The sequence below is a fragment of the Penicillium rubens genome (genome assembly GCF_028828025.1).
Source record: "Penicillium rubens strain IBT 27055 chromosome Unknown utg000003l_segment0_segment0, whole genome shotgun sequence".
Classification (NCBI taxonomy): domain Eukaryota; kingdom Fungi; phylum Ascomycota; class Eurotiomycetes; order Eurotiales; family Aspergillaceae; genus Penicillium; species Penicillium rubens.
The window spans coordinates 4288190-4315759 of record NW_026890601.1 but is presented as its reverse complement, the minus strand read 5'-3'; the positions used below and the strand labels follow the sequence as shown (position 1 = coordinate 4315759).

The 27570-nt window shown below is 51.0% G+C and overlaps 7 protein-coding genes across 7 annotated transcripts; 3 read left to right on the top strand and 4 right to left on the bottom strand.

The window, feature by feature from the left end:
• Positions 1-355: 355 nt before the first annotated feature.
• On the top strand, positions 356-2764 carry N7525_007852 (uncharacterized protein; the record flags this gene model as incomplete). Its single annotated transcript, XM_061214225.1, has 1 exon — positions 356-2764. The coding sequence occupies one exon, from the start codon at positions 356-358 to the stop codon at positions 2762-2764; it is 2409 nt and encodes an 802-aa protein (XP_061068656.1).
• Positions 2765-3614: 850 nt separating this feature from the next.
• Positions 3615-6045, bottom strand: N7525_007851 (non-ribosomal peptide synthetase; the record flags this gene model as incomplete). Its single annotated transcript, XM_002568265.1, has 2 exons — positions 3615-5459; positions 5515-6045. The coding sequence occupies 2 exons, from the start codon at positions 6043-6045 to the stop codon at positions 3615-3617; spliced, it is 2376 nt and encodes a 791-aa protein (XP_002568311.1).
• Positions 6046-6534: 489 nt separating this feature from the next.
• N7525_007850 (MFS transporter) lies at positions 6535-8276 on the top strand (the record flags this gene model as incomplete). Its single annotated transcript, XM_061214224.1, has 7 exons — positions 6535-6618; positions 6676-6696; positions 6887-6950; positions 7001-7286; positions 7341-7438; positions 7491-7645; positions 7698-8276. 7 exons carry the CDS (start codon positions 6535-6537, stop codon positions 8274-8276), a joined length of 1287 nt encoding a protein of 428 aa, XP_061068655.1.
• A 1493-nt stretch (positions 8277-9769) lies between these two features.
• Positions 9770-10972, top strand: N7525_007849 (sugar phosphate isomerase/epimerase family protein; the record flags this gene model as incomplete). Its single annotated transcript, XM_002568263.1, has 1 exon — positions 9770-10972. The coding sequence occupies one exon, from the start codon at positions 9770-9772 to the stop codon at positions 10970-10972; it is 1203 nt and encodes a 400-aa protein (XP_002568309.1).
• A 296-nt stretch (positions 10973-11268) lies between these two features.
• On the bottom strand, positions 11269-16961 carry N7525_007848 (C6 transcription factor; the record flags this gene model as incomplete). Its single annotated transcript, XM_061214223.1, has 9 exons — positions 11269-12595; positions 12647-13389; positions 13470-13787; positions 14741-15152; positions 15209-15556; positions 15609-15785; positions 15844-15995; positions 16170-16691; positions 16779-16961. The coding sequence occupies 9 exons, from the start codon at positions 16959-16961 to the stop codon at positions 11269-11271; spliced, it is 4182 nt and encodes a 1393-aa protein (XP_061068654.1).
• Positions 16962-17793: 832 nt separating this feature from the next.
• Positions 17794-19650, bottom strand: ugp1 (UTP glucose-1-phosphate uridylyltransferase; the record flags this gene model as incomplete). The annotated part of the gene is made up of 2 exons (XM_002568260.1): positions 17794-19257; positions 19558-19650. The coding sequence occupies 2 exons, from the start codon at positions 19648-19650 to the stop codon at positions 17794-17796; spliced, it is 1557 nt and encodes a 518-aa protein (XP_002568306.1).
• A 1864-nt stretch (positions 19651-21514) lies between these two features.
• On the bottom strand, positions 21515-26257 carry N7525_007846 (uncharacterized protein; the record flags this gene model as incomplete). Its single annotated transcript, XM_002568259.1, has 4 exons — positions 21515-23127; positions 23180-25856; positions 25925-25987; positions 26051-26257. The coding sequence occupies 4 exons, from the start codon at positions 26255-26257 to the stop codon at positions 21515-21517; spliced, it is 4560 nt and encodes a 1519-aa protein (XP_002568305.1).
• Positions 26258-27570: the final 1313 nt, after the last annotated feature.

Here is a 27570-nt window from a genome sequence, read left to right as displayed (position 1 = left end):
CTCAAACTGCGCTGACCGACTCGCCTCGGTCTCCGTAGCCGCTAAGCCCGATTGGGAGTGCGCGGTAGCCTTGCTTGCCTTGTTGCCTTGTGGCCTCAGGCTGCTAGGGAACAACAAACACGCGGCCTCGGCGCGACTGAAGTGGCGATTCTCCGCATAGAATTATCAGCGGCGCTGGCGCAACATCGGTCACAGTCTCGTTGAAAACCGCCCTTCTGTATTTGAATTTCTCTTTTCACGCTAGTTCCTGATCATTTTTGACAGTTCTCGCCCTTGCATGGTTCGTGGTCGAAAAGGATAACTCCATTCTCTACCGCTTACGGCCAAGTGCGAGCGCATTTCTAAATTTGACAAAATGATGAACTACGGTGGTCACCAATTTCACCCTCAGCAGCCGCAGCAGCCTCAACAACAGCAACATCAAGGTGTCCAACCCCAACATCCGTTGGGTCCACAGCCTCAACGTCAGCATGCTCAGTCGCCCTTGCTAGGTGCGGGGCCGCCACTACCACAGCATGGCAGTCCATTCCCCGGAAACAAGCCAATTTTTCGGGGGCAACCTCAGCAGAACTTCGCCGCAACGCAATCTCCGGATATGCGCAAGATGACCCCGACATCGGGGTCATTAGGCGGATACCCCACCAGCAGCAGTTTTGGCCAATTTCCGGGTCAGTTTGCGGCGCAGAGCTCGCCGGATTTGATGTCTCGCAACCCAGACCCTATGGGGCTGCAGAATCTCCAGCGTGGGTTTAATCCCATCGCCCACCTCCGGCCGCAGCCGGGGACAGCGGGCCTCACTCATGGACATCCCATGAATGTTGCCTCACCGCAGCAGGGAATGAACAGGCTACCTCACGCGGGCATGCAACAGAGGGATACCCATACCTCGGCCAGTCCGTCTATGGCTAGCCCATCAATGTTTGCCTTGAATCAGCAGCGACAGGCTCAGCCGCAATCACAACCGCAGTCGCCTCAGCAGACACACCAGCAGTTGCAACAGCAGATTCAACAGCAGCAGTTTCAGCAGCAACGAATGGAGCAGCAGCAAAGGATGGAACAACAGAAACAAATTCAGCAGCAGCGTTTAGAACAACAGCAACGCTTAGAACAACAACAGCGGCTTGAGCAACAGAAGGAATTAGAGCAGCAAAAGCTTGATGAGCAAAAGATATTGGAGCAACAACAGCAGCAGCAACAACATCGCCTAGAGCAGCAGAGGCTCGAGCAACAAAAACAGCATCAGCAACGGGTGGAGCAGCAGCGGCTTGAGCACCAGCAGAAGCAGCAGTTGGAGCAGCAGAGGATGCAGAAATTGCAGCAGACTCAGGCGCACAACCCATACCAACAGCAGTCGGCCTTTTCCCAACAAACCCAGCCTCCGTTCCACCCATCTCAATATCAACAACATCAAGCTCAATCCCATCAGTACGCCCCGCACCAGACGCAATTCACTCAGCCACAGCAGACGCAATTCCAGCCATCTCCGCACCAGGCACAATTCCAACATTACCAGGGGCCGCACTCGGGTGCCGTACCTTCGTCCCAGCCAGCTGCACCTGTAGTCCCTACGGTAACGGAAAGCCCGGTCATGAAACCTGACGAGACAAGTCCTGTGCCGAAGAAGAAAGGCAAACCGAAGAAGCCTGCCCCGGCTCAAGGTCAGACTGTTCAAACCCAGGCCCAGCCTCATGCTCAACCTCAACTCAATGCACCAATGGCTGTTCCTAGCACTATTCCCACACAGACCAACGGACAAGGCCAGATGCCTGCCGCGGCCGCAGCTGGAGGTGACCAGATTGCCACTCCGCCTGCGAAGCGTCGTCGTGGACGGCCGAGGAAGGAGGAAGTAGCGGCCAGACTTGCTGCGCAGGCCGCACAGGCTGCCCAAAACGGCGAATCCATTCCAGGAGTACCCCAACCAGGACAGGCTTCATTCACTGCGAATATGACGCCCACTGCTCCTGGCTCCGCACCAAACAGCACAACTAAGGGGACGCCTATTCTAGGACCGGACGGGACTCCTTTGAAGCGGAAACGTGGACGTCCTCGTAAGGCTGATCAAATTGCATGGGCAGCCGCAACGGGTCAACCCTTGCCACCGCCTAAACCAAGGAAGCCGGCTTCAGCCAAACCCAAGGCACCCGGCACCGGTCGCCCACGTGGGAGACCTCGCAAGGCTGATGTGGCCGCTGCGGCTGCGGCGGCTGCGGCCGCAGCTAGTGGAGATCAGACGCAAGCAGAGGCCAGCACTCAATTGGGTGAGGGGACAGACACAACGGCAGCAATGAACCGTGCAACCTCTTCGCTTGATGAAGAGGCGCGCCAACGGCCCTGTCCAACACCACCGCAGATGCTTCAGGGCCAGTCCCTGCCGCAACAGCAGAACCTCCACATGTTCCAACAGAATCAATCTTCGCAAGCGCAGCCAAATCAGCACATTGGGCAGCCGCAAGTCCAGCACATGCATCAGCAACAGAACCAACATATGTCCTCACAGGCCGGTTCTCACTTGCCGCATAGTCAATCCCTGCCCCAGCAGCCTGGCCAACCGCTCTCTATGCCACACATGCAAATGCACCACCATTCCCCTGTCCACCCCCCGCGGCCCCTCCCCCCATCAGCCATATCTTCAATCTCCGATGCAACAACAGATGCAGCACCCGGTGTCGTCCGAGTCCCCTGTTCACGGGATGCCGGGACAACCACGCAGACCTCCAATTCCACAACGGAGTCAGGCCCCTCCCCCGCCGGCACCACAGCATGAACATCAGCATACCTTCCAGGTTCAGATGCAACCGCAACCAACCTAGTGCTATATGTGGTGCAGGATATGGTTTTCATCCGATTAGTGCAACATCCCTGGACCGAAGTTTTACTTCTGGCTAGTATATTTTGACTTGAATTTCATTCTAAAGGACATCGGTGTTTATATCATTCTTTGATTCGGTCATGTGCGTTTTCTTCATCGTTTACGTCCGTGAAATTTCTGTCACGTCTTTTCGTGGGCCTATTATGGCGTTGCGTGCGTTCGTCTCATTGGCATCTCAGGCATTTCCTCTCTCCGTCTATTGTTTACTTAGCCTGTGGTTTTTCTCCATCCTTCTTCTTACATATCTAATGTTGTCAATTTAGTACATACTCGGTTCTAATCTCATTTTGTCGATTGTGCACAACTATCCTTGTTTAACATCTTGCCTAGAACAGTAAACACTATAACTAATCCGCGCAGTCTCCCTATCTGAGCATCTTCCAGTTTATCAGTACCCCTGTATACACCAGTCACCTACATGTTATCTACCTATGTCACTGTACGTACCATATGATGTCCTCTGTCGCCGCGTCCAAGGCTGGATCAGGGCGCGGTCTCCACGGACCGTTATCAAGAACCCTCACTTATATGTAGAATCTGAAGACCTGATGGGCAAACTACCACTGTTTTATCCCACAAAAACTGTAGCCATGTGTTAAATTATGAACAAAACAAATGTGATGAAGAAAGCGTGCAAATATAGTACACAAGACAAAACACCCCCGCGCAGTTGAAAACACCTGGCTTGAAACTGACCGACACAAAGACAATTGAAACCAAAGAGAGAAAGCCGGAGCTTGCAGGTTTACAAACGTTGATTCCCCATATACCACTTTTGGGCGATTTGATGCAACTTTCTGCGATCAAGCTTGTTAGACCTAGTACGGGGGATTCGGTCGACAAGGAGAAACAAGCTGGGCATCATGTGTTTTGGCAGCGTGGTGTCCACTTCCTTCTGCATCGCCTGAACCAGGCTATTTACGCGGACACGATTCGTTATGGGAAGGAACGACATTTCGTGGTCTGAAACTCCAGGAATGAGGTTTGCCGGGTTATCCGCCAGATAAACAAAGGCCACTAGAATAGGGTCATCGGTACCATCAATCTCGCCAAGCATATCGACGACGGTGAAGTCGCCCGGTGAAAGAGTCTTCCGAAGGATGTACTCGACTTCAGTCGACTCAACACGACCACCGTTAAGTTTAAGAAGTGTATCCTTCCGACCCATGTGCTCCACCGTTCCATCATGACGATATCGACCGAGATCACCAGACCGGTAGATACGAGAGGTTTGCGCTCGCGACGGATGGAGATCCGCAATCCACCGGGGCACTGTGTTGAGGAATCCCACATCAGGTTTCTGGCAGAGATCATCCAAATACCCGCGCGAGAGATGTGGACCTTCAATTAAGATCTCGCCGACAGCGCCGACAGGCACAGGCCGCTCCGGCGAGGACGGATTCGCGATCCAGATGGCACCGCTGCCGGATTTACCGACAACGGCGTTGTGGCCTGGCTTTGGGCTGTCGTTGTATGCGCAGAAGGTAGCCGCCTCGCCCATTCCGTACTGGTTTACGAGCTTGACGTGAGGTGACCATTTCATGAGGAGATCGTTTGACATGGGTTCGCCGCCGACACAAAGAAGTTCCAGGCATGGAACGTCTTTGTGGCTGAGTTGGATGGCGATCGTTGGGGTCATGAAGCTCATGTTGGCGTTTGTGGTGTTGATGTTTTCAATGAGGGCGGATATGGTTTTTTCGGGTGTTGGAACACAACAACAGCCTCCAGCTGCCAGAGCTGTTAGATAATCGTTATTACTGATGTCGAATGCATAGTCATCAAACTGGAATACCCGGCTGTGTCGGCCTAGACCGAGGACTTTGTTGTAATCGCGGATTGCTGTGGCGTAAGAACGATGTTCCTGGATGATACCCTTGGGCTGACCCGTGCTCCCGGAGGTGAATAGAATCAGACAGGCATTTTGTGGTTGAACTGTGGAGGAGACTGTTCCTGTGGGAAGCTCTTTTAGCATGTCCCCCGTAATCGAGACGACGTTTGAAAGAAGCGAGGCATATTTCGATGCGTATTCAGGGGATGTGAGCATGACTTTAGCGTTGACGCGAGCTATAACTGAGTCGAGGAAGATGGGAGGGTCGCTAGCGTCGATGGATATATACGCCCCACCGGCTTTTAATATAGCCAGACGGGCAATAATCGCCAAAGATGACTTTTCGAAACAACTGAGCACGAAGGTTTCGGGACCAACCCCGATATCAGTCAGGTAAAGAGCAAGACGAGAGGTGAGATCATCCAACTCTTTATATGTGAAGTTTCCATCCCATGAACAGATCGCAGGAGCGTCCGGAGTCAGTCTCGCATGCTCCAATGCCATGTCATGTAACAACACCTCATTGGAGTCCGAAACCTCCCTCGTGAACTTTTGCAAGAGGATGAGGTCAAGATCCGAGCATAAGTCAAGGTCTCCCAAGGAGGTTTCGGGGGAACGGTATATGGATGCGACGACCTTGTTCAAGGAGTGGAGAAGGCTTGTTGCGAATTCTTTTGACATCTCAGGCGACGAGAAAGCAAGACTCGCGTGTAGCTTGCCATTGTCATTCGTGACATTAAGCATCAGCTTTGGATTGGGGATCTAGACGAGACGAGATCAGTTTTGTTATGGACTGGGGATAGAGGCCAAACGGTACCTTTGAATTGGCAGATAAAGGTGCGTTTTGCAGGTTGGGACGGTCACCGGCATAGCGTACAGCCGAGGTGAGAAAGTGAGTCCTCTCGTCAGAAGCCCATCCTTCGTCAGGGTTAGTCGGCTTGATGCCCGCCTTGATAAGACAGAAATCCCGAACGAGATCCTTCAATGGACGCTCCGTGGAAAATTCAAGAGCGTACGAATCCGGCCCCTGGGATTTGCCATCTATGTAACACAAATTTGACCCAGGATGGAACTCTAGGTACATGGTTCTCACAGGAGAGAAGCCATGTACCACGACCAACCAGCACGCAACGAGAATCGCCTCGATGTCAAGAATCCGAGCCAATTCTGGATCCAAGTAGTCCAAGTACTGGGAGTTTGCGGCCTCAAGGATATGGGATTCACCAAGAGTAAGTGGAAGATCAACCAATTGTTGTGGGATCTGAGGAGGAGGTCTCTTGGGTAACTTGAAGCCATTGATAGGTATGATAGAAGAGCCATGATCAAGAGTTGCGATTGACGGCGCCATGATGAAGGATAATTAGTGAAGAAGTAGTATAGGAATCCAGTCCTGTATAATGTAGATATACTCCGAGGCCAAATACAAATATATATCAGTAAATCCAAGTGAACACACGGAATGCTCCGCAAGGGGTAGGGGGGAACTACCAAAGTTCAGCTTCGTACATCGATGAACTTTTATTTTTTCATCATGCATGATGATCCTGCAGGTGGAAATTGGATTCAGATGCATTCACATGTGGAGTACATATGTTCATACGACATGGTGATCGACGATACATCGACAATTGCCTTTTCTTTGCTTTTTTTGGCGAGAAACCGCGCACGCCACCGTCCATTCAGATGATTATTGGCTATTTCAGCTGCACCTTGTTTCCGGCTTTCAGCTCCTCATAATTTGGACTATACTCGTCATGTTCATTTCTTCGTTCAATTATTCCGAGTCTCGCTTTTGTCAACTAAGCAAGCACATCGCGGAAATTCAACCGTCACCATCATGGGCGTTCAAAACGTATATGCTAGGAAAACAAGATCCTCCAGTACATTTATACTGGTAGCTCTATGTTTTGCGCTGTTCACGGTAAGTCTTGGATTCGACACTTTGGATTACACCAACTAACCTGAAAACACGCGATAGGACACTTTCGTTTATGGAATTGTAAGTATTTCTCGCCTCGAGGCATCACAGCGATCTATGAAAATCCATGGAGTAGCTAACACGCGCATTCCTAGATCGTACCTATACTCCCTTTCCTATTGATAAGCCATGGCAATACAGATTCAAAAGACGGTAATTTCTAATTTATATCTCCATGACTTGGGAGAGCCTATTCGCTGACTGCAATTAGTTCAAAAGTGGTCATCTGTTTTACTGGCGAGTTATGGACTCGCTCTTTTACTTGGCTCTCGTGGGTATATCCCTAATTCATTCATTGTTAATGCGCTGATCATAGGGTTTACAGCTGCGGTGGGCTATTTTTGCGACAAATATCGCACTCGCAAAGCACCACTGGTTTGCGGCTTCATCGCCATGGCCCTAGCGACCGTCCTATTCATCTCTGCAAGTAATATTTGGGTGCTACTCCTGGCTCGAGTATGTCAGGGTCTGTCGGGCGCAGTTGTGGGAGTTCTAGGACTGAGTATGATTGCCGAAACATCCAGTCCGGAACATCTGGGTTCACATATGGCTTGTGGCTCGGCATCGTTGACATGGGGGATGCTCTGTGGACCTATGACTGGTGGCTTCCTGTACGTTCTCTGACATCCCCATCCCATTGATGATCTCAATATCTGACAAAGCAGGTTTTCCCGATTCGGCACTGTTGGTGCTTTTGGAGTCCCAATGGCACTGCTTGTGGTTGACATTGTTCTGCGAATGTTAATTGTACAAGAGGATGAAGGTCCGTCACTGGTTTTTTTCATGTTGCTAGATGCTAATAAAAAGAGGGACAGATGAAACAAAATTCCATCAGCAGGAGGATTCTCCTCTCTTGGACAGTGTCTCTGAGAATACTTCGTTGAGCTTTTACCATTTCTTGCATCCAATCATGCTGGGGTTGGTATTTTCTGTCCTCGTCATTTCTTCCATTCTATCTGCCATTGAAACGGTACTTCACATCTGCCATGGTATGAGGAATATCACAGCTAACTGAGATGCAGACGCTTCCACTATATGTCCTCGACACATACCATTGGTCCAGTCTGGGCGCAGGACTTGTATTCCTCCCATTGACGATACCCTCCGTCCTCAGTATCCCAATTGCCCACTTTGTAAGGCATTTCACGCCCCGAACGGTTGTGGTAACTGGATTCTGGTTGATGGCAGTGCCGATGATCGCCCTGCGGTGGACTGAAGCCAACACGGTCCACCACCAAGTCGCGATTATCTCCTTGCTTTTTATCGTCGGAGTCTGTCTCACCACCGTCCAAGCGATTATTATGGGGGATGTCTCCAATGCAGTGCGCAAGATCGAAAGCCTTCACGGTATCACGGAAGAGAATAGCAGTGGACTGGGACGGGCCTATGCACTCTGCAACATGGCATTTGCTGCTGGTCAAACGCTTGGCCCCATGGCTGGTGGATTGATAAAGCGTGAACTAGGCTGGGGAGTTATGACGCTAGTCCTCGGGATTCTATGTTTGGTCGCTGGGCTTTCGTCGTTCTTTTCTATGTTGACAGCCCCACCTACAAAGGGCAAGAATAAGGCTAACAAGAACGATGTTGAGGGGGTTTTGTAGGGGGTTTTGTTCTAAAGTGTATATACGTCGCATGTGTATAGTTAGCAATAGGTGACAATGGGTATAGCCACGGAGTACATTAAGTCCAGATATGACTCGCACCATAAAGAAAGGACCATGGTCTTGTTCAACAGTATATACGCAATGTACAACATATACTGTAGGTCATATTGACAGCGATGTCACGTTCGCATAATTACAACTGTGACAGACATGAATTCCTGCGCCTTGCAGATCTCCCTACTTCGTACTCCGTACTAGGCCTACTTCGTACTCGACTGCATGAACGAGTAGCGAGGTAGGGAGATGGAAAGGTTACTTTCTTTTAATTGTAAGCAGAAGGCTGGATTTCTATTGGTTAAGTAAATCATGCAGAGACGAGCACGTCAGAGTGCATCGACGACGGCTGACCAGTGGAATATGTCGGCTAAGATCACCCTGAACTGTTAATTGTAATACGGCTGAATCTTCAGGGCTTCGTGGTATCACATCTTCTTAAAATGCGATCCATAACTAGTTAACTATTTACTCCGTACTCCGTACTTCTTCAGCTGCCAACTCAGCCCCAGTCCCCAGTCTCCACTTTGATGCACGCTAAACCCGACCATCACCTCTCAGCCAGCCATCGACCAATACAAATACATTTGAAGTGTGTACTCCGTATTCTATACTTGTACTATAAGTGGTCAAGCGTGCATGTTGATCATGTTCGTATAAATTCTTGGAGGATCCACACACTGCATAAGCCAAGTGGTCACTGTAGGAATACGACTTGAGTGAGCTGCATCGCGCGGGATACAAAGTTACCAGTAAGGGACACATTTCAATTGGACGTGGTCTATATAAGTTTTATAGGGGGTGGCTGCCTGTCTGCCCAAGTGGCTGAGGCCTGTCCCCCTATTTGTTATCACAACATACATAGACTCTCTCTCTCATGTAGTCTATCAGAGATCGTTTCTCCCATGAACATCGTCATTTTGAAACTTTTGTTAATCTGTAGTCATGAGGGATATAATAGATCTACAATTAGGCAAAGGGTTAAAATTACCACCGTAATAGAGAGACCTAGATATCTCCTAGAAGGCAACTTCGGTCACAGCGCGTACACAGCTCTTTGCTTCTTCCAATAGCATTGTTGATCAATGTCTGAACTCAGCGCGCCACTGTTCATAGGTGATTCCAGCTGCATGACACACTATGTTGTATGTTTGCGTCACATCTTAAGCCATTAGACGTAAAGTCACTGCAGAAGATCGATCATTGTGGCGTCGGGATACCCGTGGACGATCTCTCGACTTGAACAGTCACTTTCACCCCTTTGGCTGATAGCAACTACATCCTGGTCCATTTCCATTGTGGAGAGCTATTCTACATATGTACGGAGTACGTTGCCCTATGAATATATAATTAATCCCGTGCAATTGGGATTTTGGCATTACGACCCCGATCATTCCACAATCCTTTCACTTCAACTTATCATTTTAATTCTCAAGATGGATTGTAAGCCAGCTATCACGACAGTCTCTCTTGGGTCATGCGAGTTTCACAGCATCACCGACAAGATCGACGAAGCCGCCCGAAATGGATTCAAAGCGATCGAGCTCTTCATCGACGATCTTGAGGCCCTCGCCAAAGATATTAGTCCTACACCTGCCAACTCGGCCCCTTCCCGCGACTCTGTATTAGCCGCTGCCCGACGGATTCGCCAGCAGTGTGACCAATCAAACATTGTCATTCTCAACCTCCAACCCCTACGCTTCTACGAGGGCCTCGTTGACCGGAAAAAACGCAACCAAATCCTAGACGAGGTGCTTCCGATATGGATGGACGCACTCACAATCCTCGGCGCAGACACTATTCTAGTCCCCTCGAACTTCCTCCCCGAAGACCCAGCCACCGGGCTTCCGCAGACAGTCCGCGACGTCGATATAATCGTCGAGGACCTCCGTGAACTAGCTGCACGAGGCGCGCAACACGAATCCTCCATCAAATTCGCCTACGAGGCCCTCGCCTGGGGCACGCACGTGAACACATGGGAAAAGTCTTGGGAGATCGTGCAAGCAGTCAATCGGCCGAATTTCGGTCTCGCGTTGGATACATTTAACATCGCCGGCGCCGTCTACGCCGATCCAACCACAAAAGACGGTCGCGTTGCGGACACCGCTGAGACCGATCTGACCGCTTCGCTGGGGCGCATGGCCTCAACTTTGGATATCAGCAAGCTGTTCATCGTGCAGATAGCTGACGCGGAACGTCTCAGCGAGCCCCTCCACCCGGGCCACCCTTTGTATGTGGAGAGCCAGCCCAGTCGACTGAGCTGGTCCCGAAACTGCCGGCTTTTCCTGTGTGAGTCCGACCGTGGTGGGTTCTTGCCTGTTCTCAGTATACTCAAGGCTATCCTCGATCTCGGCTGGACGGGGTACCTTGCTTATGAGGTGTTTTCGCGTTCGTTGGCGGACAATGATCACCGGACTCCGGCGCGGCATGCAGAGAGGGCGAAGCGGTCCTGGCAGCGGCTGTGCGATATTGCCGAGAGCAAGAGGGATCAGAGGGATCAGTCTAAATCCCCAGCTCGATCTAAATCCCCAGCTGCCGGCGGCTTTGAATTACCTGGAATGGGATTCCTGGAGACAGTGGTGCACGAGGTAGAGAAAGGGGTGGACGTAGGACTTTCACTTGGAGGCATTGTAATATAAGAAGTTGTGAGATTCGTAGTCAAGAAGTTAGCTTTCTCAACTCTTCAATCTCATCTCACATTGTATCATGTATCTGGTTTTCTCCGTATACCTCTTCCATAGGATAAGCCCACAAGCTCGATTTAATATTCCTCTTTACGCCACCGTCACCTTTAACCAGCTCGTCCCCATTCGACTTGAGGTCCCATATGTGACGTAAAAAGCACCAGTTGACACATATACCAATTACCATAAGAGACTTAGAGTAAGAGACCGGTGTATATTCAAATAACATATAGGTATAGACATTCATTCATTCATAGTCTCATAATGAAATCAAACCAAAACACACCACCTTCAAAATCAACCAACTCCTCAAAAGCCTCCATCCCACTCCCACTATCATGCCCATTACTCCCACTATCCACATTCCATCCATTCCCACTAGACCTCTCTTTCCCCTCCATCAACCCCTCAAAACAACTCCCATCCGGCCACTCACTCAAATCAATCCCCAACCCAGGCGCAATCTTCCTAACAATCCCGTCACAAAGCAGAAACGCCCTCCGCGCCGCCGGGTCGACAGAAGCAGTGGTATGAAGCCAAGCAAGCGCCTTCTTCGTCGCCGCAACAGCCGTACTCAGATCCTTCTCCAGCAGCGGGTAAGTCCCTCCCTGCGCCGACGGTGTGGCGGGCGAGAGGAGCGGGTTCGCGCGATCTGGACTGTTGGACATATACGCGCCGGAACAGTACGATAAACCCAGTAAGAGAGCGGTAGTCGCCTGCATGAGGAAATGTAGGATACACCACCAGGGCGCGGCGCGAGCCAGCCATGTCATGTTCGGGGTTTCGGGGAGGATGGAGATGAGCGCGCAGGAAGCTTGAAGACAATGTGTGGCCATTTCGGAGCGGAGTTTACCGCGTGCGGTGGGCTCGCCGGTTGGGGAGGAATGTCGTGGGGATTGGTGGATGTGGCTTAGACATGGTCTATAGAGGGTTATGCGAGCGGAATAGTAATTCATTGCTAGACAGACGCGTTCGCGGACGAACGGGGCAGAGACGTCGTCTAGTTTCGGGTGGTTTAGATGCCAGGGGTCGGTGTTTGGGAATGTGAATTGGTAGAAGAGGGGGAGTTTCGAGAGCCAGCGGTCCATTTGGAGACTGGATTTTTGGACGTGGTATTCTACTTGGCTGGGGCCTTTACGGAGGCCTTCGATGCTGTAGACTTTGTTCATGAGGGCGTGCGTTATGAGAGTTAGGTCGACGAGGAAGTTGAAGAAGAGGGATGAGCAGGGTGGGCAGGAAGTCACCCATAAAGGGCAGTGGTGTTGGCTGGGGGATTCGAAGAGGGTGGAGCGGAGTTGGGCTTCACGAAGGGCGGGATCTTGGAGGAGGCGCTTGGCATCGTGGTGGTCAAAGGCTTCTTCTTCGTAAGGGAGTGGTGCAGGGGCGGAGCAGAGGCCTTCGCCGACGCAGGAGGCACGGCCGGTCATTGAGGTAAGGATATGCTCGAGGCAGTAGATGGACCACCAGAGGCGACCGCGGGTTTCTTTGGCGGCGTCTTTGGTGCGGTCGTCTGTTAGGCGGAGGTTGATGCCGAGAGAGAGGGCCGATCGGAGGGCCATGCTGGAGAATTTGGACGCCCTGGGGGGGAAGTTAGTATAATTTTAGGAGAGATGGGGAAATGGCATTTACCGGTTGACCTGCCCCAGACAAAGCAGGTAAACTGCCACGAGGAGTTCAAGTTGGATTTGTTGGAGATCGGTGTGCTCGAATAGCACATTGCTATGCAGACCCAGATGGCGTGCCCGGGTCAAATATAGCAGGTCTTCCTCACCGGTGCCTTGGGGATCATCTATGAGTCGACAGTAGCGACAACCAATCGCAAAGATCATGTTCAGAATGGCCAGCCATTTCCGGTGTGGTGTCGATGCATGGTTGAAGAACTTCTGATACTGGGAGGTAAAGGTCGTCCTCCGAATTGCGCTGAATGTCGGATGGACGTTTGTTAGGTAGGCGTCAAAGTATCGGTCTGCCAATTCCCGCGGGGGCACCGCCAACGGATCGCATGGTTCTATCAACGGAATATCAAGGCTATCAAGATGGTAATCCATCATAGAAGTGGGAATTTGCCTTTCCAATGACTGCTGCAGCTGCTGAACAGACGCTGGATCACGGTGACTTTCCATATGAAACGGATTCGGCACCTGTTCCTGCGGACTCATACTCACGCCGCTCTCCAGCTTGCGAATCCAGTTGATTTCGGAGTTCTTCCCAAAGAATCCCGCAGCACGGGCGTCCTCGTTTCGATTTAGGTCTTCGTCAACCTGGTCGATAGCATCGAGAGAGCCCATCGAGGTAGAGGAATCATCGGAGTCGACATTGTTCCTGGAGGATTTCCCAGGTTTGGACTTAATTTGCCAAATGGCAGTCAGAGTCTATGACAAGGGGCCTCAAATCGTAAAGATCCGAGTCTCGTGTGAGACCCGAGACTTCATTTGACATTGACTGGACTTACCTTTAATGCTTTTTTGATTTTACGCGCTGTGGGAAGGTCCACCTCGGTTTCCAGTTCCCGAAGAAGGGCTTCGTATGTATCTACCCGTTTGATCAAGGAGCCGAGTAGTTTCTGGTCGCGCACTCGTTTGACATCCTCGTAGGAGCAGCTGTGATTGTGATATGCGCATTGTCCGCACGATGGCCGGATACCGTCACATTTGATTTTGCGCTGGCGACATGGCTCGCAGGCCCTTGCTGACCGTCGGCGCCCGGGTGTAAAGGGGTCAGAACCAGCTAGGCGGGGGATAGCTACCTTTGGCGTACTTGCCGAGGCTGGCTGGGCTATATGTGGTGAGAATGGTTGGGTCTGAATGGTTGAAAAGGGGAGTGGCGTGGGATAGGAATGTTGAGGTACAGGTACAGAGCCAGAGCCAGAGCTGAATGGCCAGTCCTCGAAAGTCTCTTGATTCTCCTGATCCATACTTTGGATTTACTGTTGTTTAATCAAGTTTGTTGGTCTCCATGGATATTCTTGATATTCTTGACATGAAATATATGTCATTGAGCAAGTTACAAGGTGAAAAGGGCGAAACCAGTCCATGGCTCGAACGAATTTAACAAGAAACAGGAAAAGGGAGATTTGTTCCTTGGTAAAAAATATCGTAAAATATCCGAAATGAATGACCGACGTGGAATGGGGAGAAGATATGCCATCGCCACTTGAACTGCCGTTTGACGTCAGACATCACTTCCAGTCAACCCAAGTCAACCCCAGTCAAGTTCTATCTCCAATTAAACACCTTTATATATGAAACTACCTAGGTTAATCACCTTGGCAATACCCAAATCTATGACTTTCCAGTAACTGGCTTATTCCGCACAAGTCTCCTGTCACTTTTATACATCTGGACTCACTGTACACGATCTATATCTATCCCACATCCATACCCATGTCGCCATTCTGTCAAGGCAAAATGTACTTGGGAGACACATGAGATGACCACAGTTGTATATTGCATTGTCCCATCAACATCCAACAGGTCGATACCTCTCAATCAAAACATCATCCTTCCCAAGACTAAGACTTTCATACCGATCCAACATATCCGAAAGTCCAAGTCCAGGATAATCCTGCAACCCCCTATCCCCGTCCCCCTCCCCAATCCCATGATACTTATCCTTCTGATTCAACTTCTCAAGCCCATCAGCATACTCATCAAACCGGCTACACCCTTTCTCCCTCGACGCCTCATCAAACAAATCCTTCAACTCATCCGGCACAGAACTCACCCCCCGAATCCGATCCCCCTGCGCCTTAGCCCGCACCGACTGCCGAAAAATATGAAATAGATTCCGGCCCAGCGCAGACCGACTCGCAACAACTGAGAACGCACTGGAAAGAGTAAGGAAATCCTCATCGAGCACATCAAACGACTCCTGCTCGAGCATCGTAAACAGCGCCAGGTTGATCGCGTACATGGCGAACTGGTGCGCGCGACTAACCCCGAACTCGCGTCGGTGCAGACGCGTTAGCGCGGCGATGCCGCGCGCCGCGTTCTGCGTCACTTCCCGCGCGTTGTATTTTCTCTCTGGGGTGTGGCGCGGTGGGCTTTCGGGTGTTTTGGGTTCGAAGGGGATGGGTGGGACCTCGTCTTCGGAGATGCAGCTGAAGAGGTTTATGATGAGGGCGTGGTAGCGCATTCTGGGTGGATAAGTATTTCGCTCTTATTGGAGACGGTAAGTGGACTTGCTACTCACTTCAGTAAGATGATATGCGGAGCTGGTCTGTACCGCACGTCAAAGTCATCCGGGAGAAGATCGTTCCAGCGGCGGATACGGTCGTATAGATCCTCGCGGCTCTGGCGGGGGATGGGACCGAGGGCGGTATTGGTTCTGTGGTCTGCGAACATGCTGCGCGAGATATCGCGCGCAATTGTCGACAGGTTGCATGCTTCGTCGAAGTATTGACTGAAGAATGACGGGCGCGGGTTGCGGTGAGTTGGGTATGGCTCCCACAGGGCTTGGTCTTCGGACGGGTTGATATCGAGACGGGCCATGTTGACGTGGTCGATGAGACTTGGCCGGAGGAAGGATGTGTGGACCATTCTGGGCATGTAAATGTGAGTTCGAGGGGTGAGTGCAAGCAGGGCTCACTTACGTGTCGACATTGAACAACCCCCATGCTGTGCGCTTGCATGAGATATCCATGTCCTGGGATAACTCGCCCGAAGCCATTCTAGGTCCAGTGCTGCCGACCAAACCCAATGCCTCGCCCATTTGGATAGCCTTGTGCAACATGATATATCCCAGATCGTCTTCGCGGGACATGGCATATCTGTCTATGTCAGAACAATCACCAGACCAGGACGCAGGACAAAGATGTCAATACCAACCTCTCATACATCAACAACGTCCCCTGCAAACCCGCCAAACTAGGCTGAGAACTCTCCTCGTCCCTCAACCTCTCCGCCTCGGCAAGGAAATCACATCCTTTCGAAGAGATATCACCAGGAACAACATAAGCCTCGGAGAACTCAGAGAAATACTAAACAATCAGCAAGCCGAACTAACACCATGACTCCAACCTCCCAAGCCCCGAGGAAAAGAACCAAAGGAAAAAGAGAATACCCACACAAGCATTACTGAGCACCGCATTAACCAAAAATGGGCTACAAAACTCAGACCCCAAGACCCCCTTCGCCATATGCCTAAGAAAAACCCCCTTATCCAAAACCGCGGCAACCGGCCAATCCCACGCAAAATACAACGAAACAAGATGCGACACAAGATCCGCATCAGCCGTAACCCTCGTCCAAGGCTTAGCAGGCACCTCACAAGGCGCGGAATCACACAGGAAATGAATATCCATAACCTTCCGTCGGAACGTCGGACCGTTGCCCTCGACATTGATAAGCTGACGCATATCCTCGAGCTTGGCGACTGTTTCCTGTTTATGGGCTGGTGATGTCGAGTTGGTGGCGAGGGAGGACAGGGTTTTGTTTATGTAGGCGCGGATTTCGTCGGCGGGGGCATTGTGGCGGATTATTGCTAGGAGGTTCAGGGCGTCTGATTCATTTGCTTCGCGGACGAGCTTGAAGAGGTCGGAGAGGAGGTCGCGGTGGTAGGAGAGTTCATCTGCTGTTCTTTTTGCGGCGACGCGGCGGCGTTGGTCGAGAGATTCGTCGAAGATGCAGACTCTTTTGAAGGTTTGGCAGTTTGCGCAGGGGGATGTGCCCGAGCACTGGGTTTGTTAGTTTTGATATGTGGATATAGATGTAGGTGTAGATGTATAGAGTAGGTGTAGTGTAGTTAGTATAATAAATCTCACCTTCCTCTTCGACTTCTTACAAGCCAGACAAGCAGTTGAAACCCTCTTCTTCCACGTACCAGAACCCTTCACTTCATCAGCCGGTGGACTACCATTTTCAGTATCATGGTCATGGTAGGTTTCTTGGTCACGGTCATCCGAAGGCGAGGGACCGGGCACAAGACGACGGTGATTCCGGCTCATATTCCGACATGAGCAGGTGGATTTTGGGGGGGGGGGGGGGGTTCGCTTTGTTTCTTTTTCGTCTGGTTTAAATGTAAAATGCAAATTTATAAACAAATATCGTCCAAATATGTAAAGAAGTGTATGTAAGAAAAGAATATGTAAAAAGATATGAGATATACAATCGAATATGTACCTTTTTGGAATATACAAGAAAACACAAAGTTGAAACTGTACAAGATCAGGAATGCATGTTGCACGGTATATTCCTGTTTCAAATGATTGTAGGACTTGATATGTCTGCTTGGAGGTTTAGTAGGGCAAATAGGCTTTGCCGCGAATGACGTTGTCAAGATATCATGAGGAACTCTTCCCCGCCTATTATCATGGCAGTTTATTTGCCTGAAGGCAATGGCGGATTTAATTTTTGGGGGGTTGGTCGAATATAAAAGTCGGGTTTCGTGATGTGGAGGCTGAATGTGGCGTCCTGGGGGCTCTACTGCGGATATAGATCGAATTGGTGCGGAAGAGCGGAGATATGGCGATACAGCCGCAACTATACTACCTAGGTAGATATTTAGGTGCCTACGCGAGGAACAAAGTTGAACTGGCAATGCATTGAGAATGGTGAGCAACACAGCACTTGGGAATCAAAGTCAGGTTTAGACTAAAAACAACCCAATAAGGAAGAAAGGGAAAAGAAAAAGAAAAAGACGCTGGATTATTGTAATGTAATACAAGTACTTCTTTTGCATACTCCATGGAATCCATAGCCTCGGATGCACCAGTTAAAACGAGAAAGATCAAACAATGCGGATCTGCAAAGCAGAACCAAAGAATCAGACGAAAACATCTAGTGCTCGAGGATTCTCAGGCTACCCTGCACAACACAGTTCTCAAGCACGGATCCAGGGGGAATGTCAATGGTGCTGCCCTCGGAGGCAACAATGATAACGGTTCCCTTGAGGGTGACGTTGCGGCCGAGGTTAACAGGTCCGGTAACAGTGAGGTGGTCCAGCTCGACGATGCGGGGAATACTGGCAATGCGCTTCTGGAAGTCGGAGACCTTCTTGAAGTCGGTACCGAGCTTGATGACGGGGACACCACCGAAGCGGTTGGGGTCCATGACAAGCTGGCCGTGCTCGAGACGGTACAGGTCAGACTTGACGACCATCAGGTCGGAGCAGGTCTTGACGGGCAAGAAGCGGCGACGGGGCACGTTGACACCGTGGGCGTTCTTGAAGTGGCGGATGGCCGCACCGACGGCGGTCTCCAGCTGGTAGATAGCCTGGTCGGCCTCACCCTTCTTATCGGCGGGAATGGACTTCTCGTTAGGGATGATCTCCATCTCCAACTCGTTCTCCTCAACGACACGCTTGATGGCCTGGACGTTCAGCCAGATGTTGTTGGTGTTGAAGTACTTGAACTTCTTGATGGACTTGAACTCGTTGACGTGCTCCTTGGGGACCTGGGCAATCTCGAGCAGACGGACCTTGCCGTCGGAGTCAATAATGGTACCTCCCTTGACGTCAGCCTTGGTCTTGTCAGTCAACTCCATGATGTACTCGGCCTGGGAGTCAACCATGTGCTGCAGGATGCGGAGATCGACCACGGCGCCGAGGTTGTCGGCGTTGGACAGGAAGATGTACTCGATGCCACGTTCAATCAGCTTGTCGAGAGTACCGGAGTTGTACAGGGACTCGAAAACGTCACCGTGTCCGGGGGGGTACCAGTCCTGGAGGGGAGAGTCGAAGCTCTTGGGGGCGGGCAGGAGCGAGTCCTTGATGATGCGGGGGTAGCGCGACTGGTTGAAGGTGATGATGTCGACGTTGTGGCCCTCGTACTTCTTGATAATGGACTGGGTGTCCTGGTCGGTGTTGAAGGAGTTCATGAGGACGAAGGGCACGTTGACGTTGAAGCTGCGGTTGAGGTGCTCGATCTGGCGCACGGAGAGATCGAGGAAGGACATGCCCTCACGGACCTCAATGACGGACTTGGGACCCACGCAACCCATGGAGGTACCGAGACCACCGTTCAGCTTGACAACGGCCAGCTTGTTCAGGAACTCGACGGAGGCGTCGGCACCGAGGTCATCGTATCCAACAACCTGGGAAGGCTGGGGCGGGGCGATCTTATCCCAGTTGACGGCGTTGCCCTTGGCCTTGTCGTTCAGGAAGCGGCGGAACAGGGCGAAGAAGTTGTCCATCTCGGCCTCGAAACGCTTCTTCTCGTTGGGGTCGGTGACGGTGTCGCCGAGGGCGTTCAGGGCATTGCGCATTTGTGAGGCGGCGACGCTAGTGGATGCATTCTCGAATGCCTGGTTGGAGGTTTCACGGGTCAGTTCTGGACCAAATGGGGGGGCCAAAGTAGCCATGATAGTGAATAGAGACAATTGAATGCGATGAATAGAACAAGGGTAACGGTGCAGCGATGATGAAACAGGGGAGAAAAAGAAGAACAAGTTGTCCGTTCTGGACGCGTCCAGCAAAAGGCACAAAACAACTCAAAACAACTCAAAACAGCAGGCACAGCAGGCACAGCCAAAATGGCAAGAACGAAGCTCTCAAGCTCGGGGGATCCGGGGGACTCAGGGATTCACCGCCTGAAGCGAACGTACCATGTGCGATTGCGACTTGCCATGGTGCTTTCCACCAAAGCCCTCGCTCTCAGCAGGGGCTCGAAGGTGAGTGGGTAGAGCCTTGGAGGTCATTATGAGTTATGTGTTATGGGGATAAGAATTATGGATTCGAAGGGAACTGGCTATTTCATAGAGATATGAGGTCAGTGAAACAGAATCAAGGAGGAAAGGGAAACGTGGCTCCATTTAAGAAGATCCCAAGCTCTCCAGACCCAAAGATAGAAAGGAGTTGCCACTTTGATCCGGGATGTCAAGCTGCCGTCATAGGGTACAACTCACCAATTCCTGCGATGATAGAGGGGGGAAAGAGAAACAGGTCCAGTTATAAAAGAAGAATGGAAAAAAAGGGACGGAGTGGGGGAGAGGAACGTGATTTTATATTATTTGCAGGCACGTTTAGCTATTTTAGCTGTTTACGTACATATTTTAGGCGGTCTATACGGAGTAATAGTAATTATAGTAATCTAATCAAAGCAGTTTACGCCAATTATATCCTTCATTCTCTATTATTCTGGTTAATTTGGTTAATTTAGTTTATTTGGCTCTTGTTCCTCGTTGCTATTGCCGTTCCCGTTTATCTCCTTGCATCCCGATGTCGTCAGTTGCCAGCCACTGACATGCCCACGGGCTGGAGTTCGGGAACTGACACCCTTCATACTATTAATTACTATTAAGCCTAAGGAAGTGAACAGGTTCTACAACAGGACTATCAGGACTATCATCCTAACCATACCCTTTGACCCCTAAGCCCATACTCCGTATACGGAGTAGTACTCTGTACACCAAAACAATCCAGACCCCTTTTCCCTCTCCACCTTATTCCGGCTAGTGCTAATATAATGAAAGCCCCACCAAAATACAAGCTCTGGTCCCTCCTTTTCGGCCTTGTTTCGGTTTCGGTTTCAATTCAATCGGTTCCTAATTATATTCATGTTGTGTGATTAAACGTTTAGAATAGATGCAGAGACGTTCACCTGACCTCTATATACATGCATATGTACGATATAGCTCTGTAGTACTATTTGCTAAAATGTACAACATACGGATATAGTTAAGAGCTATGTAGGTACATTGGAAAGCATCCATGGATATATGCAGGTAGAATTTTCTCTTCCCTCTATCATCACTGCTATAAACAGGTTAATTCCCCTACAACATAGACTAGTTGCATGCTGTATTTCCGGTCCAAAGTGGCAACACTTGGCACCAAGTGGAACAAGCAATTGTCTTTTCCCTGAGGCTAATATGAGTACCGTTAGTGGGATCTAAAAATATAATAGTTAGGACATCTGACATGTCTAGTAGTGAGGATACTGAGTACTGTCTAGTATTTATATTATTCCTATACACAGAGTATTCCATACCTACTACTATATCTATGTTGTACATACGTCTGTTGTACTCCTTATGTATACGCGCGTACAAAAAACTCTTTAAGAGGCCTAAACATCGAATTGCAGATCCCGGGCTGTGCAGACCAAGTTTCGGCAAAATACACAATAGACTCGAGAATGGCCCCGGAGCAATTTTACTTGAATATAAAGAACATTTGAAGCCATCAGAATGTGATGCGAATACCATATAACATCCAGGTCAGTCCGTCCTTGTCGGTGACCCCCTTTAAGATTCCAATGTGAGACATCGGTCTCAGCCCTGTCTGTTCTCGGCCTTTTTTTTGGTGTGGCGTAAACTATTGATTCTCGACTATTTTTACCCGGCTATTTTCTTTCTCCATGCTACGTGGTAGATGTCTCAGAGTCCATCTCAACAATTGAATTCATATTGATTGGGGGGAAAAAGAGAGAAAAAGAAAAAGGATATCACGGACACAGACAAAATTAATAACAAGGGAAAGCCATTCATATTTTCATATACTCTTCCAGCCTAAATAGGCAAAGCAATTCCAAAGGCGAAAAAATAAAAGTAAGAAGGTCATTTAAACCCCGCTAACAGACCTCTTACTCAAGAAGCTGCGACGGGGCACCTTCCTCGAATCAGGACTGCCTCCACCCTCATTGGGCTCGGGGGTACCAGCGGTCGAGTGCGACGTGGTAGGTCGCAAACCACCATCTGCAAGCGCAAAACTGGAACGAATGGTGACAACTCCGTCGCCAACAGTGATAGCCTTGTCCTGGCCCGCGACAGAACCCTGGTCATCAACGAAGAAGGGCGCTTCGCCGAGGACATCGTCCGATCCGAAGGTCGCGTGGTCAACAACGCGGACCTGGTACTGGGCGTCGGCGGTAGTGTTGGGAACACGGAAGGAATCGTCGAAGGTGACTGCGCCGGAGGAGTTCTTGTGGGCCTTGGTCTTGTGGACATCCTTTGCGCCCTTGGTACCCAGGAGACGGATGATGACGCGGAGGTTGGTGTCCGTAGCGAAGTTCGCAGCGGAGACGACGGTGATGTTGGCGGAGCCCTTTTCACCGGAGCCGCCGCCGCCGAAGACGCTGAGGCGGTCGCCGAACTGCGACGCCGTGCTGCGGTTGCGGCTGTGTTCCTTCTGCGGGGTGCTGGGGGAAGGGGAGCCTTCGACGAGGGAGGCGGCTGGGGTAAGACGGTCGGCCCTGACGTTGTCAGATTCCTCGATGCTGTTCATGATGGAGGCGGTATCTTCTCCTTTATCTTTGTTGATGCGCGACATGATGCCGTGCTTGATAAAGGAGGCGCCGCGGATGACATTGCCACCGACGAAGCCAACACCCTTAACGGGGGCCCCGACGATCTTGCCGGGGACGGCGAAGGTGCCGGAGAAGGTGGAGGAGCCTTGGCGGGCGCGGATCACGTAGGTAGGTTTGAACAGCAGGCTCAGACGAATCGCACCTGATTTGCCGTCGAGGGGCAGAGTGACTTCCTTGGCTTGGAAGGGCTCCAGGGATTCCAGGTCGATCGCCGTGGCGCCGAGGAAGTCAGCCTTGTCACCAAAGTCCCAGTCGTACACATCCACGTGGAAGTTTGCGCCGATGCGGGATTTAATGGGGGTCTCGAAGTACTCGTTCCAGGCCGGGTGCAGGGTCTTCTTCTGGACCTTGGTCTTGAACACGGTCTCGTCATCCAGGCGGAACTTGCAGAATGGGTCGCTGAACCCATTGCGGTCAGCGGCGGGCAGCTCAGCGGCGTCGTGGACGTCAACGCGCAGGGTGCCCATGTTGTTGATGCTCTCCGTGGGATCGAGCTTCATTTCCGTCGGAATGTACCGGGCGCTGACGGTGACCTTGCTCACCTCGCCGGAGTTGGAGCGGAGGACGAGCTCGGTGGGAGTGTACAGCATCCGCATCAGTGTGGGTAGCGTGTCACCAGTCAGCTTAGCGACTGTGTGGTCCTCACTAGAGTCCTTGGGATCATCCTTGCTAACGAGACGCAATGTGATCTTGGAGAACTCCAGCTCGCGAACGAAGGCCTCACCGACGTCAGTGAACTTGGCGGTCGTGGTGTGGATCTTAGATGAGACATAGGCGGGGAACATGTAATCGTCCATCAAGACTTCCAACTGGACATGGGGAACGGCCAGCTGGCCCTCGTGGAACTTGAACACGATGAAACCAGATTCTGTAGTCAATTAGCGCCGTGCTATTTCCATCAAGGCCAAAACGAAACATACCATATTTCGGGAGATCCTCCGCACTGACAAAAGTGCGGGGAATAGACTTGACGGACCGAAGAGACGCGGTCTCAGACTGGGTACCAGTAATCGGGCGCGATGTAGTGGTTTCCAGACTGGCGCGGCCGTTAGTAGCCGGCTCACCATTGGTAGTTCCGTTAGTGATAGGCGCAGCCCCGTTAGAGAGACCCTTGGAGGCCTTCGAAGCTTTCGAGTCAACGCTAGCAGACTTGGCGTGCAGAGCCTTCTTCGGGAATTCGGTGGAGTCCGGACCAGGAGTACCAGGGAGCTCTGATTCCTCCTCCTCCTCTTCAACTTCATCCTCGGGGTTAACGACCGGCACAGACGGGTAGAATGCCACATTGTAGTGGAGTTCTCCCTTGGGAGAGCCACCGCTAATCTTCAGAATGCTGGTGATATCCTGCTTCTCGTCGTCGATCTGATATTCACCGCTCTCCGTCTCACGAACAAAGTCGGAGGCATTGATATCTGCCCAACCAAGAGTGCGGTCCTTGTTGATAGTCTCCTCGTCCATGACCTCCACGGTCAGCTTCTCGCGCGCGCTGCGAATAGGCACGTAGACGACCTCGTCCCAATCGGGATTGAGGTTGTTGCGGAAGGTGACGGTGCGGCCACGAGTCAGACCGGAAAGCAGAACGCGAGCGTAAGGATCGGACTTGCCCATAGCCTCCAGGTTACGCAGGTTAGTAGCACGCTTGAAGTGGAAGCGCATGACACCAATAGGGTCAATGTAGCCAGCGCTGCCAACGCCTGCCAACTCAACGGGCTTCCACTGGAGACCCAACTTGACACGTCCATCCTTGGCGCCGTGGAGATGGAACCACTGCTGGCCACGCTCCATCATCTTCAGCATGTCGTTCATCTTGATCTGGTAACGACCGATAATGGGATCCTGCATGATATCGCGATCGTCCTTGAGGATAAGACCCAGACGAGCGTTCTTTCGGTCCGTGACGAGGAACTCCTTGGAGGCATTCTGGAAGATCGGGTTGTTGGTGCGCTTCAGCTTTTTAGTAATATGAATTTCCTTTCCGTTGAGAAGGAGGACACCGTAAGGGTTCAGCTTGCCAACCAGACTCTTGCTTCCGTCGAGGTCCTTGGCCTGCTCCACGGTGAATTGGGCGATACCGGTATTCATTTCAGGGGCGGGTTCAGCCTCACCAGCCTCGTTCTTTCTTCCCTCGAGAACAGGGAAGAAGCGGATATCGGCTTGGATGGCACCGCGGTGACGGCCACTGGCCTGCACTTCCAGATAAATACCCTCGTGGGAAGGCTCCTGCTCGAGTTTGTCCAATGCGAAGCTAGCAACACCCATTTCCTTATCCTTGCGGTACTCGTTCCAGTCATACGCAGCAATAGACAAGGCATCGGAGAAAGAGGTAATAATCACATAAATGGTCTCGTTCCAGCGGGGGTTGTCGGTATCGTGGATAATCTTCGTGCGGCCGAGCTCATTGCGGTTGTTCAAAGACACCACGGCGTACGGATCGGGAGTGCCAGAGAACTTATCCGGGTTCTTGAGCTGTTGAGCACCGTGCAGAGTAACCGCGACCACACCAATAGCCTGGTCGACCGGGTTTCCAGCAAGCATCTTAGCAATCTCAATCGGGAACACGTTTGGATCGTACATCATGGGCTGCAGGTTGGCATGAATCTGGTCCTTGATGAAGGACTCTAGACCCGGAATGAAGTTGATATCAAATCCGAGGGTATCACCACCGAGGGGCTTGCAGACGTAGTCGAGTTCGGGCTTGTCCAGGAAGCAGACATCCACACGCTCAATGTGGGGGAATGGAATCTGAAGCTTGACCTTGACACGCATTAAGCCCGAGCAAGCCATGTCCTCGACAATCACGTCGAGACCCTTGCTCACAACACCCTTGCCGACACGAACCTCCAAGACGACCTTGGGGTTGATCTTGTCCTTAGTCTGGCGCGCAGTCAGGTCCATTACGTCGTTCGGGGTGAAGCTGAACTTCCAGTCCATGATGACGGTATCGGGGTCAGTCTTGGGGTAGGTCTTGACATGCTCCAGGCGAGGAGGCTTTGTACCGAGCACGAAGGTCTTGAGGCGCAAGCTATCCAAGAAGGCGGGGGTAGAAGTACTGAGGACCTGGTCGACAGTGTTGATGATAGTATCGCAGAGAACGGGGGCGTAGATCGGCCAGAACTTGACGAGGAAGCTGTTAATCCACTCGAGGCTCTCGGTGTCGGTCTCGAGGCGCTGCTTGGACATCTCACGGCTAATATCGTCACGGAAGTTCCGGCGCACTCGTCGAATGGAGGTACGGTAGTAGGTGCTGCATGCTGCCATGACCATGAGCACCCAACCGATACCACCGCCTAGCACGGCGACTATCCACGACGCCAAACAAGCGAAGACGATAATCCCGGCATTGTGGTACCAGTCGCCAAAGAACGTATCGGGGATTCTCCCCTCTAAAAACGTCTCGTGATCCAGCAATGTACCTTCATCACCCAAGGCCGCCGCGAGCTTCTCATCGACGAACTTCGGGGCCCAACCCGTTCTGTCGCGCGCCCATCGATTATCCTCATCGACGGGCTTTTCACCCGCACTTTCTCGTGTGGCTTCCTCGGCCATAATGGCGGTCGCAGATTCCGGTGGAGGGAGGTCATAGTCTGCTTCGCCATCGGTCTAGGTAGGGTTAGCACATACATCGTGATCGCATCCAGGGATCCAGAGATCCAGTCATTAATTCGTACCTTATCTGTAACTACAGCAACACCCTTGGGTTTGTGGGGATGATGGAAATCAGGCGGCAATCGCTAGAAGTCACAGCAGTTAGCATGATTGTGCCGAACAGAATTCGGAGATTATGCGATACGCACCCCTTTGGCAGCATTGGCCTTCTCTTCAGGCGAGGCGTTGGGGTCGAATTGGTATGCAGCCGCACCGGCTTGTTTGGCTTCGTCGACGACCTTTTGCTCGACGATATCCGGGTTAACGTGTGACTGCGGGTCCTGGTGCAATTCCTGGGCGGCCTCGATGGTACCCTCCATCTTCTTCTCCGTGTTCTCCGCGTCGGCGGACGCCATATCGCCGGTTGGGTGTAGTGTTCCGGGGGAATTGGGAGAGCCGATGTTCTAGAGGGTTGTCAGATTCGACCCATGGATGAGACCTGGGGTGAGGGGGAGGGGAAGAATGCTGACTTCAGTGTTGCATACGTCTACTGGGTAACGTACCGGCAGAGGTAGTCGAAGGGATGACCCTGTTATTTTATACCAAGGTCCAAGTTGCAGAGAGAAAGAAAGGGAAAAATAGAGAGAGTGGACCAAAGACACAGCTTGGGTTGTCTGCCCAGCCGCTTGCGTCAAGTCAAGGGGAACTGTGGCTGGGTTTTTTTACCATACATGGATATTACCATTACACACTTTATATCTTTGTAAACTATTTAAATTATTATATATTAATCCTGATGATAATTGAGAATCCAATAAGAAGAAAAGAAAGAAAGAAAAGAAAGGAAATAGTAAAAAAAGGGTAAAAAAAGGGGAGATCGGAAACTCCGAGGTCGATCGAAGATCAGTGACGTACGTCGGGACCTGTATCAGATTCCTCCAGTACATCTGTGCTATTATGGTATACGTCTGAGAGTCAATAAGTCTCTAAGTCTATGGATATACTAGTCTCTAACATTGGACTCTGTGTCCAATTGTCTAATATAATCAGAATCTGTCAACAGTGGAGGATCAGGGGAATACCTAAGAGACTAAACTCGACTATTAGATTCGACCCGAGCTTTCAGCACAGCCACAGAGGGTCAATCGGGATGATACATTCCTCTTCCATGGGTTTGTCCATTTTATTAGGGTTATTTTAAATTATATCCTGGTATCTGGGTCCAATTCCCCTTTGTATTTGTGGGGATCGTCATTTTCGAATGTGTACAATATAGAGTAGTGCAATCCCAGCCCTACCTAGGCACCTTTTAGGCAACGAGATATGCTACATATAGGGTCTTGTACTTTGTACGGAGTATGGTATGTAATTGTCTCCTCCGTCAGTACATAAGTACTGTAGACTCAACAATCTCGAGGTACACGTGGCACGCATCCACAAACTGCAATGAAAAGACCCCGTCACGTCGCCACATCGGACCATCGTGCCCTATTCCCGATTAGGAGATCGGCCAAGCTATCTCCACCAAAGATGTTCTTGGGATATGGAGAATGGGTTTGGTCGACCTCGGGAACCTCTCTGGACTACGTAAGTTATACGGAGTACTCCGTACAGCAGAAATACTAAAAAGTATATTTGGACTATCCATGATAGACAAAGTGCTGCATGAGGAATTGATCTATCATATCACATCCCCTAGACTTGCACCATCTGAGAGGTTATTTCCCAG